General features: G+C 37.1%; 1 protein-coding gene across 4 annotated transcripts in view; it reads right to left on the bottom strand.

The window, feature by feature from the left end:
- The window catches only part of efr3a (EFR3 homolog A (S. cerevisiae)), a 137372-nt gene that overhangs the window by 33724 nt on the left and 90996 nt on the right, over positions 1–12652 (bottom strand). For all 4 annotated transcript variants that reach the window (XM_088643925.1, XM_088643924.1, XM_088643926.1 and 1 more), the window contains 6 exons: positions 12334–12469; positions 8736–8894; positions 7599–7713; positions 4419–4470; positions 2074–2246; positions 1008–1083 (listed from right to left, as the gene is read on the bottom strand). In XM_088643925.1, the coding sequence (XP_088500051.1) occupies positions 1008–1083; positions 2074–2246; positions 4419–4470; positions 7599–7713; positions 8736–8894; positions 12334–12469 (711 nt within the window). The remainder of the gene's footprint in view (positions 1–1007; positions 1084–2073; positions 2247–4418; positions 4471–7598; positions 7714–8735; positions 8895–12333; positions 12470–12652) is intronic.

The following is a 12652-nucleotide window of genomic DNA, read 5'->3' as shown; positions in this document are numbered from 1 at the left end:
GGTACCAACTGTGGACATTTCTGTGTCATTCACACAAAGCTCCCATAAAATTCACTACAAAGAATAAAAAAATTGCTTCCCGACATTAAAATAAAGAAAAGTCAGAAGTAGAAAAATACATTTTTTTCTTCCTTAGGCAAATCACAAAGTCGAAAGGCGTATTTGCTAACAGATGCAAAAGTTCATACATGCAAACTGATTTTTGGTTAAGGCATCCAAAAAAACACTTAACGTCAAGCGCAAGAGAAACGTTATGGACAAAAATGATCTGTAACCGGAAAATAAAGCTTTTGGCATATAGATCAATACACTCCCTGTTGCTTAACTATCTACCTGTGAGCGAACTTGAGGGACTTGAACCACTCACAGTGAGGAACAATGGCTGGGAATGCAGTCGCATATACTGCCAGCTGGCGCCATGCAAGCTTGCTCTAATAACTCTGCAAGAGTACCTCTATCGCTTCCTTTCTTTTCAATGCCCCCTACTGCACGAATGCCCTTACTGAAAACTGCTGGGGCCTCAGCTGTGACCACCACATTTCTTCTGCTTGCTAATGCATCTCTAGAGCCAAGGAGAATGGAAGCCGAGCAAATCGCATTTTTGTGCAGCTTAATCCCCTACCAAGTGTGCAACTTTCTGGCAAAACAAAGTGTCATGGGCCTTCTCCCTAGGTCTCCATCTAGCATTGTCAGAAATAATAATAATAATAATAATAATAATAATAATAATAATAATAATAATAATAATTTCTGATAATACAGAGGGAATGATTAGACTAGATTCACACAAAGTCAATATTGTTGAGAAAAAATTCTCAACAACTAATCAATAATAAATATAACCAGATGTCTGAGTGATTTACGTGTAGAACACAGACTCATAGCTGACGGACGACAATTACATACTTTTACTACAAATACACGTGTTATACTATTATACATAATAAGGGTTTAGGGTACTGAGTGGAAAATCATTATAAAACTGTGATTGGCTTTTGCGATCTTACCTTTTTCATGAAGCCGACATCTTGTTTAGAGATCTTCTCTCTTTTGATCTTCAAAGCTGACACATCTGGGATAATTCTACAATCAATACGGAGAAAACATTTTTAACAGTTTGTAATGAAAACTCAACAGCAGTGAAGTTAGGAGATGTGGGGAAGTGCTACTGATTCTTAAGCAGTAATATATTCATACTAAACAAAGCCGTGATTAAAGAATTGCTGACAGTTACCATAAGTCATCTTAACAACTCTTCTGTATAAACTGTGGTGTATATATAGCCTCTATTCACTTTAATTATAACTTACTGGGTGTCTTAAAAACTTTGATCAGCACTGATACCGGTGGATGTAACTGTAGAATTAGAATGCAGCAAGCTTGTAAATATAAAATATTTTATACTCAAATATAGAAATATAAAAGCCTGTAGAGGTCTCATCCACAATCAGGGATAATGCAATATATGACAAAATATAGTAGAAAATACTCTTTAATGTCTTCATAATGCACCTAATTTATCTCTTTTGCTTATTTTTAATTTTCCTGAGCTTCCATTTTTTGTCATACCATTCATCACCTTTTGCTTTTGCACTGCTCATAAAAAAGAAATACTAATCCATAAACAGATGAGTGCATACACCATTTACAACAAGCAGTGTAGTGACAGCAGACTGTCCCATGTTTCACAGGATCAGGCAAAACTGCAAGTGGATCATTAAAAACCGCCGTGACAGGCAGTCAGTACGAGTCCCTGCCTAGGAGTAGCCAGCTGTTGGCTACTGCACTCCTGTCCTGAAACCTGACAGCTGAGCTCCTCCTCACCTAATGGCTTCTGTCTTCTCAGCAGGTGCGTGAGGCAGCCAGGAGGAAATCACAAAGACTACTCACTAGAACTCTGCTACAGAGAGAAAGGCTGACTCGTTTTTGTGACTTTTTTTGTGTGACAATTGCGCAACTTGAGAATAAAGAGCTCCACTGCCCTTCTTGGGGTTACCTTCCTGGTAACACTGATACCAGGCCAGTGACAACCGTCTTGACCGTGACCCACAGAATCAAAGAGACAAACTTTACCTTATCCCACGAAGCTTGGCCCTGTTATCATGGCGATCAACGAGGTTGTGCAGAATCTCCAAGACGAGCTGCCTCAATTCACTGTCCTCCATGAGGGAGATTGAAAACAAAGGGTCCAGGAAGGGCGCGGGGAGGGCCGCGGCTATGGTCTTCGCCTTGTAACCTGAGGTCACCTGGCATGCAAGGCCATGGCAAGAGATGCAGCTCATTGAACAGTGCAAAGGTGGCAGGTAGAAATACTTAGGAAAAAGAAGCGGTAGCTTCTACTGTGACCTTCCTAATTTGCGGCCTTTCACGAATTACTATGGACAGCAGACGGTTTCAAATTATGCGTTCAGACCCTGACTCATATTTGAAAATACCCATTGTAAAAGATACATTTACTATATGCTTCTGTACATACTACGGTATACACTTCTGTGCAAGAACAAATATTCCAGTCTTCCGTCGTATTTTTCATTTACTTCCAACAGTGATGCAGATTATAGACTACCAGTGTGAGCCAAATATGAAATGTAGTCAAGCACGGTAACTTTATCACATTCTGCTTATGAAAAGAGAATGTTGAACCAAGAACCACATGGCTCAGCTGTTTATCCCCAATGGAGAGCAGACGATTGCGGCACAGGGTTTAATCTGTACCTATGTGGAAAGTGATAGGAATCAAAAGAAACATTTGATCTTAAGTAAGATAAAGCTCTGCAGGAAAGCACATTTAAAATGTCTAAAAAACCTTCTTCGCAGGAAATAAGACGTCTGGCTTGTGATTAAACAGGATGACCTTTTGACTGCTTGGATTTATTAAGCTTTGACTGGAAGCAACTGCAGGCAAGTAAATTGCTTTAAACTGTACCCATGGACACAGAACAAGGACCTCCGATTCGCCTTGGAGCTGCGGTAAGCTAAAAATAGGCTAACCTTTCAACATACTCTGTTAAGGAATATAAAACAGCACATTTTTACCACTATAATGTTCATTCAAATTCTGGAAATTGTGCAGATTGCTTTCACCATTGCCATTGGAATTGATGGTACCTTATTTTACCACATGTTAAGATGGGGCAAATATAACATGAATACAGCCAAACTCCTGACCTTATATGCATGCTTTGATACTTCTAGAACAGCAAAAGCTTGTTTGGAAGCATTCAGACTAATATACCTTTGTTAGATGGAAGAAATTATAAGAATCAAATCATTTTCTCTTAAATGAGACCGATTACTTACCTAAAACAATCAACCTAAACCGATTACTTACCTAAAACACCCTGAGTACTACTCTAGTTCAAAGGGGTCACCTTGATAACATTTATAAATCAGAATTCACTATAAAGAACAATTCACACTGATGTGCTTGCTTCTTAGTTTACCAATTCAGTCACGTTTGCACTAGACAATAATTGCTCCTAAGAATGGCCATAATATGACAGATGAATAATCCACAGAAGGAATAAAATTCTCAGAAAGATTATCATAATTTTAAACAGATAAAAATGAGATAAAAAATGTATTTCTTTCCGATGTGTATTTGTTTTAAAAACTTGATTATATACAAGAAGTAACAATAGACAAGGTAATAGGTATAGTCAATAGTAATATGCAGACTGGCATGAATCATTGAATCCTTAACTGAAACTCCTGACCTCATCTTTTATATTTTATGGTTTTCATTCTTTTTTTCTTTGTTCTTGTGTAGTGGTTTGGTATGTTAAAGTCCCCAAGAATGTAATTAATTTGCCTTGAAGAAAAGGTGACTCACACTCTGCAGAACATGGTTATCATTAGAAGACCTGTCTTAATGAAATCAGTTTCTAACCTGACACATTGTTCAACAGTTTTTGGAAGTGGATGATAATTTATATGTTCTGACAGTTCTGGGGAGGTTTGGATTTTGTGTGAATACAGACACAAAGAATAATTGTGTGGAGCTCTAGCACAATTCAATGTAGGATGAATATACAGCATAAATGTTTCTTTGATACATTGAATGTACAGTACTGTATGTAAAAAAAAGTCAATATGCCAACTTGATTAATGGAAAAAAGGAGTAAATTAAAGAATGAAACCTTACAGTATGTGATTTCTCCATTACTACATTGCAGATAGACCAGCAAGCTCAGTTTTTAAATTATGCAGAATTTGACATTGTGGTCCAAATACAAACATCAGTGACTTAAAAACTAAGTTTAAAAAGGAGCAAATGAATAAATGAAAGTGTATTGTATGTGAATGTGACATGAAACTCTTAGTGCTCTACCACATGACCTCTATCATGTTCACTACAGCCTGTTTTGTACTGAACAGTATGTTAAGGGAAACTGTCACATTATTAAAAAAATACCTACCATAATAAGTGACCTCAAAAGCATGACCTGAATGCGTTTAGTCCCCAGGTCCCTGCAAAAAACAGACAATGACCTGTTTCAGGTTAAATATGTTTATGAAAGCAAATGTACAATTGTTATTTTATGTAAAATCTGAGAACAGTGCTTATGCCATTGTATAGTTTTATAAATTGACCTATCCATCCATCCAATATCAGAAAGCCACACACAAGTGCAATTCAGAAAAACCAATGAACTTAGGCTGCACGTCTTTGGAAGAAAGACATTAAGGAACAATAAAATTGCATGTAGAAAGTATGCCAATCCAGAGCCAAACCCAGAATCCAAGATCTATGCTAACTCCCACAAATTCATTCTGCCCTACTTTGAATCCAACCTCTGTTCACTCATTCCAAATTAGCATTTGACCAAAATGTAATCTAGAAATTAATCAAAGCTCTTTGTATATAGTTGGTGCATGATTACATCACTGTTTCAATTTTTCTTACTGGCATAACACTAGTCAGCTTGAAAGTGCATTGTACTAGACACTGAATTTCAATCATTTTAGTTAGCAGATCGTCACAACCTGAGATTCTTTAATCTTCCTCCCTTTTAATTCCCCAATCATAGGAACAATCTAACAGGATATTTTGCAAGTATTGCATTTTCTAATTTGCCTGTAATACAGGTTGGCAGTTTCCAGAGTTTGTCCAGGTACTGCTCAGGTTAAATAGGACTCTGTAAAACATAGTTTCTACAAAGAACGGACTAAAACAAAAGTAAACGCACAAACTCACAAGAGAGCAGTATGTACCTGTGAATTAGAAAGTCAGCTCTTAAGATGAGAGGAGCTCATTAGCAGGAACAAAATGTGAAGCGCTGCTCTTTTATCCCCACACCACCAATAATTACATGTCTGAGTGCATACTGTTAGTGTACTGTATAGCTGCGTCAATGTAGAAATTAAAAAAGAATGGACAAAAACATGATTTACGGCACCTCGGCTGGCTGGCTCCAGTTTCTTAAGCTGTGTGAATGCTGCTATCAGCAGGTTTCCTGAATTAAGGACAGGCTATAAATCTTTTATTTTCAGCAAATGCCCATTCCGTGCAAGGAGGAAAAAAAAAGTGTTCTTTTGATTTTGGATTAATCAAATAAGCACCAGAGAACAAGGGATTACTTGCAGTACCATCATTCTGTGTGAAATAAAATGGGGACAGCTTCTTAAGAGGAGAAATTAAATGAAATTTATGAAGAAGGGCTGCTGGTAGAACAAAGACTTTGGAAACAAGGTGTTAGTCTATCAAGCTAATTACCAATTTCTCTACTGGCTTTTAAGGCTTAGTGACAAAGGCTGCACACAGAAAAGCTAAAGCAATGAGGGAAAAATAATGAGATCGAAGGCTGGTGTCAAGAAAATCATGATTCTTTACCTGCTGCTGTTTTCCAAATAAGAGAAAAAAGAAAAAAACAGTAGGAATTAATGAATATTTCAGAAATACTGGAGAAAGATTAACCTTTGGAGCCTCATTAATACCATAATCATGCAGCATTTTATATCAACGTTACAAAAATTAATACTGTTACATACTTCTGTGAATCTGTGAATATGTCTCTTTTTGTAGCAGCTGCACAGACATGTTTTTGAACATACATGACAGAGGTAAATTAATATACAGTGTGTTCATTAAACATTCATCACCAAGATAGTTGGACAACTGTGAAATTCACAGGCTAGTAGTGTGCTCAGATACTGTTGGAAGAAGGCTTTGCATCAGTTTATAAAACGCTGTGTTCATGGATTCTACCCTTTCATCTTGTAGAGCCTGAATCTGTTCAGCAGTCTCCGAGACCTACATTCCACAATGTAGCTTAGCCTCACATTATAATTGAGACTCATGTCTGGGCACCCATGGCTGTCATATTCTCAACTCACAAGAAAACTGTTGCTACAAGAGCAGAGGAGGACGAATGAACGCTTCCCTACTTAAATCTTGCAGAAGGAGCAAGAAAGATCCCAAGACTTGATTATTGCATCACTGAGTTGGCCAATTGGCAACAATAACCACAAATCTACAGTGTCTCCTGCAAAAACTATCGCACTTGGGCCTCCCAATCCAAACTAGTTGTGCAATTCTGCGCCACATTAAATGAAGTATAATAGGGTGGCTTATACAAGACCTTGATTCACTTCTGAAGAAGATTCTGCTTCACTACAACTGAGTCCACCTGAGGTGCTGTTCCAAAATATCAATGCCACAAAGACATTATTTTTTTCATAAGTGAGGCATATTTATACCTTTCTGCATTTTTCCTGTCTTGATTTTAACCAGGCTTGACATTCTGCAGGTTAAATCACCACATCATCTACTGTATGACCAATTAATTTCCTTACTACAGAGGTACAGTATTTGCACAGAAATCTGATCATATCACAATCATGCATAGTTAATTAAAATTATAACAAAAACACTATCAAAATATCCAAAAGTTATTAGTGTTTCTTAGAATACACTATACATAGAATATTAAATTAATTTGATACTCAGAATATAAGTTGCATTTTTTCCTTTATCCTCTTTGTGAATGGGGTCCTGTTATTATGTCAATGTTATCAATTGCTGTGTGGTGTTGCTTCAAATTCCTCCTTTCAATTATGGATATACCTATCTGATAACATAAAAGACAGTTTTATCTTTTACAGGTGTGAACAAAAATGTATTTTCCCACTCCACACTGAAATAGTACTTTGATACCATTTTAGATGGTCCAGGTTACCACTCATTATTGTTGCAAACCATGGATGTATTCTATAGATTCAATAAAAACAATATACTGTAGCACTGAACAAATACAGCACATGCTACACACTTTTCAGTGAGCTGAGATGGCTTGAACCCAAATATAAATGGCACCTAAATGATTTAATGCTAATGAAAATGTGTTCAAACTTTGTTACGTCTTAAGTTCACTTTGTATTAGCCTTTCAAGTCTTCAAGTCTGCACGTGAAGTTTTAAATCCAGGTATGAAAAAACAGTTTACATTTGTAACCTGTCCCACTCGAAAATAAACTGAGATATGAGACTCAGCTCAACTGTTCGACACTCCATTACAGACCCATGGGATCCATCCAACCTTGTTACAGATCTAAGGGCTGGAGACCACTGGTTTAAGTTCACAAACAAAGCAATACATACCCGATTTGTGCAGTATCCAGAGTATGACAGGGTGTTCCGTAAACTGGGACTTTCCCCATTATGAACATCATAACCTCTGCCCGCTGATAATCTGGGAGATTCCCTCCAAAGAATCCTGCATGTATGGGAAAAAAAAAACAACAACAAACCTCATCCAGTCATTGTAAGAAAACATCTTAAACAGTCAAGAGCTGGGGCACATTGCAGCCTGACCTGGAAGTATGGAGCGCAAGGAAGGACGGCAAACACATCACAGAACTCTCTCGGGTGGAGCACCCAGACCATCACAGGCCCAAGAAGAAAAAAACAAGCCAATCCAACCTACCCAGCCTGTGCTTGGGAGGTCAGAGGAAACCAGAGCACCTGGGAAACACCCATTCAAACGCAGCGAGAACAGGCAGACACCACAAAGACAAGTGCACAAGCCCAGAATAGGACCCAGGACCCCACAGCAGTGTGACAGCAGCACTAGCCAGCATTCCCCCTGTTTTCATTCTGAGTTTGTGTTCTCATTTTATGAACTTTTAATCCATTTATTACTCAATTTAATTTGAAGATTAATATGTTTTAACCTTTAATAGCAACAGTGCCACATGCCACAACCACTGGTACACTCTGTAATGTTATTTCTACCACTCTGCAGAGGTCAATGTTAAAGTACTGTATAAACGTGCACCTACAAATTGGTATACTTTATGGGTATATTGAACTGTATATACACACCAATACAAATGAAGACATGAATACTAAAACTGTTCAGATACTTCTTTGCACAGTATGCCTACAACCTTTTTTTTAATACTCTATTTTTTCATTTAAAAAACAATATTGCTCTTGGAGTTTGTGAAGCCTAGCCTTTTCAATTTTTGCTGAAGGGAAGGACAAAATTCAAAGCTATGCCATAAATAAAATGGGTACCTTTATCAAGACAACTTCCACTAAATGTAAAGTACAATATGGGAAAAACAGAAACATGCTGGTGTGCCTTCAACCTTCTCAATTCTGATACACATGCAAAAGCCTGGTATTTATACCACATCTGAACAAGCACCATGGAGAAACCCAGGCTAAGTTTAACACGGCTGTGCTCTTTACAGCACAAATAAGACGGGCCAGCGAGTATTTTCTCATCCTCACCAATGGTCTGGATGATGGCATTCTGCACTATCCTCTCCTCGCTCTCTCGGGAGTTGGTGCTCACACTGCTCGCAGAGTTGCGCCTGTCTCCCAGCTCAAAGTCCACACTCATCCGCAGGTGCTTCAGCAAGGTGTTGAACACCTCAAGAACTGTAGGGCCTAGAAAGGAACATCCACATTATATTTCATAGTTTTGGTGCATACTGTACAGTACATGAACAGTAGTGATAAAACAAATTTCTGAGAAGCAAAAGGCAGGGACGTTGTTAATAGGATACATCACAGTCGTTTTTGAGTTCAGTGTTTTTCTCTTGTCCATTGCTTGGGTTTTTAAAATGATGCATGCACTATAAAGTAGAATCCCTTATGAACAGGTCTGAACTTACATGTCCAGGGGTGAAACAAGTTATAGGAATGGTGATATTAAAATAGGGGGTGGAGTTGAAATATTGTCCAGAAAACAAAGCTAAAAATCTTATCCAGCCAACCGCCTCAAAGTATCCCACCATTAGCCTAATCTGAAATGAACATTCTCAAATCAGGTCTTTTTAACAGTGTGAAAAATGACCCACACTACATTACATTCTTTTGTTTAAATCTGTCTTTTTTGTGGGTGTGTTTCTTTCCTTCTTCCAGGACAGTTTTATGACAATTTATAATGCATAGGAAAAAGAGCTAGACAAATGAAAGGACGAAAACATTAAGATGATAAACTATCTGTTAGAAAGATCTGTCATGGATCCTCTACTTGCATATAAGAATGAACATAACGGTCTGAAAGGAAGTGTATCCAAATGATTATTTTAAAACATTTTCCAGGATAGAATAGATTTTGTGTAACTTGAGTTAAGCTCTATGTTCAGAAAGGACACATTATTTCTCCACTTTTTCTATGTGATTTCAAGCCTATTACTCTGCACATTCTGCTGAAGGATGGCTCAAGAACTTACACTTGATTTTGCTTCATGCTTTAATGTTGGTGTTGCACAATACATTAACATTCAGTTTCTCAAGGAAGTAAATGCTATACCTATGTGATAGATGCCAATATTGAAATAATATGGCCCATAATAATGTAAACAAAATTATACAGATCAGTCCCTTAGACTTCTACCCTTTATGACAAGTCAAATCATGTGGGACAAGTATTAATGTTAAGTTTAGTGTTCTAATTGCAAACAATTTCAGAAAAAATATAAAAGCATATAGTAAATGTAAAGATTTTTTTTTCTAGGTGGAAGAATTAAGCTTCTGGCTTAGATCGAAACAAATGATTAATGGATCTGACTTTTAAAGGCGTATTCTAAAGCAAAATACATCGCAAAGTTAAAAAAAGAAAGTAAAGCTTGCTTTTCTTTGGAAACCTGCAGTTGATATTTACATGGGACGGACAAGCCTGAGATTGCCAGTTCAATTTGCAATGCTGTGATACACAAATAATTACACTCTAAGAGCTGTGTGGGTCTGAAACAAGTTACCCAGCTATAATGTTGATGTAGATCTTGTCTACTTTCAAGAAAAGGCTGGATGAGGTCTTCTGATCAATTAGCTACTGGCAGCCAAACAAGTTAGATAGACTAAATGGCCTCTCCTCATATATAACCTTTCTAATGCTCTTATTTAAAACCAATTGACAGACAGATGAAGAGAAAACCCATTGAACAATTAAAGGCTCATTTCCTGACCCACAAAGGTGTCACATTAACTGGAATATTAGTAGAATAATCTAGAGTAGAGGTATAGCAAACATCTCCATTTTGCCCATAAAAACATCTGGTGCTCGGGTAATTCCTCTGAAATAGAAACTGATTGTCAATGATGGCTTAAAAAATGTTTAGATGGCAGTACACCAGCCTGAGGCAATAAAAAAAAATCAGTCTAAAAGTTTTCTTCCACCTGTTAAATCCTAGAGTAGTGAAATGCTATTATTTCACATTGCTTCATTTGGTATTGGGCAAACATACTGTACTACACAGATTGCATGAAAACTCAGGGGGTGGACTTTAGGGATGCCACAGAGATTGCATAGGCAGTTTTGCAAATCTGTTCATTCTCTTTTTAAAATATCTGGATATCTGAAAGGAATAGCCCACTGATCTGATTTAACCCCATAAATGATAGCTGGTAGAGATAGGTCTGACAGAAATTTAAAATGATAAATGTATAGAAACAATTAAATTACTAAAGAAACGTACATTTTGAGAAAATGTACATGTTCTGTAGTTATGAAAAGCTACTGTATACATGTGATCAATTGCTGTTACTATTTTCACACTGTTACATCCACTGAAGTGACATATTTTAATTGTGTATATCAAAGTTATTTGTAGTTCTACACTGTAAATTAGAAGTAAAATATTATGGTTTAATTCTGGTGAAAGGCAAACTCCAGGCACTTTCATTACATTAAGTACGGGAGAAAAAAAAGCACTTTTCTAGCAACTGTGATCAATGTCCTTTCGCTTCAATTTGTTTTACCTCAATTAATTATTTTGTTTCACCGTTCAGAAAACAATATCTCAATGCTGACTGCTTAGAAGTGAATGCAGGGTGGATGGTGGGTAGGGGGGCAATGCAAAATTAAAATGTCCATCACACATTCAGAAGCATTTCCTCTTGCCCAGCTGCGTTGCTCAGAGTGTTTTCAAACTTTACGACATGGAAAGAAGCGATTATGATTGCATACAGTAAGTACTGAAAATGAAATTTTCTTTTGTGTACTACAAATTCACATCCTTTCACTCAGACCATTCTAATTGAAGCTTTGTATGCTGAAAGGTTATCAAAAAATGAATTATGACTGTAAAAGTAGCACACAAAGTAATTATGTTTAATCAAATTTTTTATTTTAAAAATGTTATGGTTAACATTAGTTTTTCATGAATGTATAACGAAGACCATATTCAATAATGATGAATACTGTATATAAGTTATATATATGTTTGTGACAAAATTGTTTTGCTCATTAGGATGACCAGTCAACCATTATTCAGTTAGTCCCTTGAAGAGATAATGAGGAAGCTTGCAATGTAATTAAATGTAAGCAGAGGGAAATATTTGGATTACAAGGCCTTGAAGAAAAATACTTACAGTACTGTACATCGTGACGCTTTGTCCTTTGGAGAACTGAACATTAATGAGTATATTAGGGACATCTGTATAGATCTTTTTTTGAGATTACTAAAGGATCTCAAAAATCTACATTTAAGCTAGGGACCTACTTCATCCATTACTGAAGTGCAGCCACACAATATAGATCTGATGAAAAACTGAGAAAATAGCTCACCGACTGGAGAAAAGGAGAAAATTCAGTTAGTTACTTTAAGTCTATACAAAAGGACTAAAAGGAAATTTTAGTCAGGGTTAACAAAACTACTCCAATGAAGAGAGTCATTACATCTTCAATGGCCAAGAGGTCAGGGCCTTGATTTAGGATTTTGACCCAAAGAAAAGCACCACTTACAGTACCCTATTAAGGACAGATCATGACAGTGGTTACCAGTGACTAAAATCAAAATTCTAAAGCACTTCAGCGGTTTGACAGTGGGTTTCCTGATTGGGATTATGGACATTTGAGGAACATACACAACAACCTCACCTATGGATCCTTTGGCCGCTATGGCAACGGTTTCCAGGAGGACCTGCACAATGCCTGCTCTGACCCGAGGGGTGTCCTTGTTGTGAGCATCCAGGTGGCCCAAGACCTGCTGTATTACATGGTGGGAATGCTGGGCCTAAAAAAAGAACAGATTTTAAGCAAACATCCACAACTATGAGTGTAAGAAAGTCAGAACTCTGGAAAATTGAAAGACTGTCAAATACAATTCAATTCAAAGTACTTTATTCATCCCCAAGGTGGGCAATTTATGAAGCAAGCAATGGAATATACAATACATCCCAAATAAAACTGGTAAAAG

Source organism: Lepisosteus platostomus, chromosome 8, assembly GCF_059453375.1.
Source record: "Lepisosteus platostomus isolate fLepPlt1 chromosome 8, fLepPlt1.hap1, whole genome shotgun sequence".
NCBI lineage: Eukaryota > Metazoa > Chordata > Actinopteri > Semionotiformes > Lepisosteidae > Lepisosteus > Lepisosteus platostomus.
Note: the sequence above shows the minus strand (reverse complement) of the source record. Positions and strands in the feature narration are given on the sequence as shown.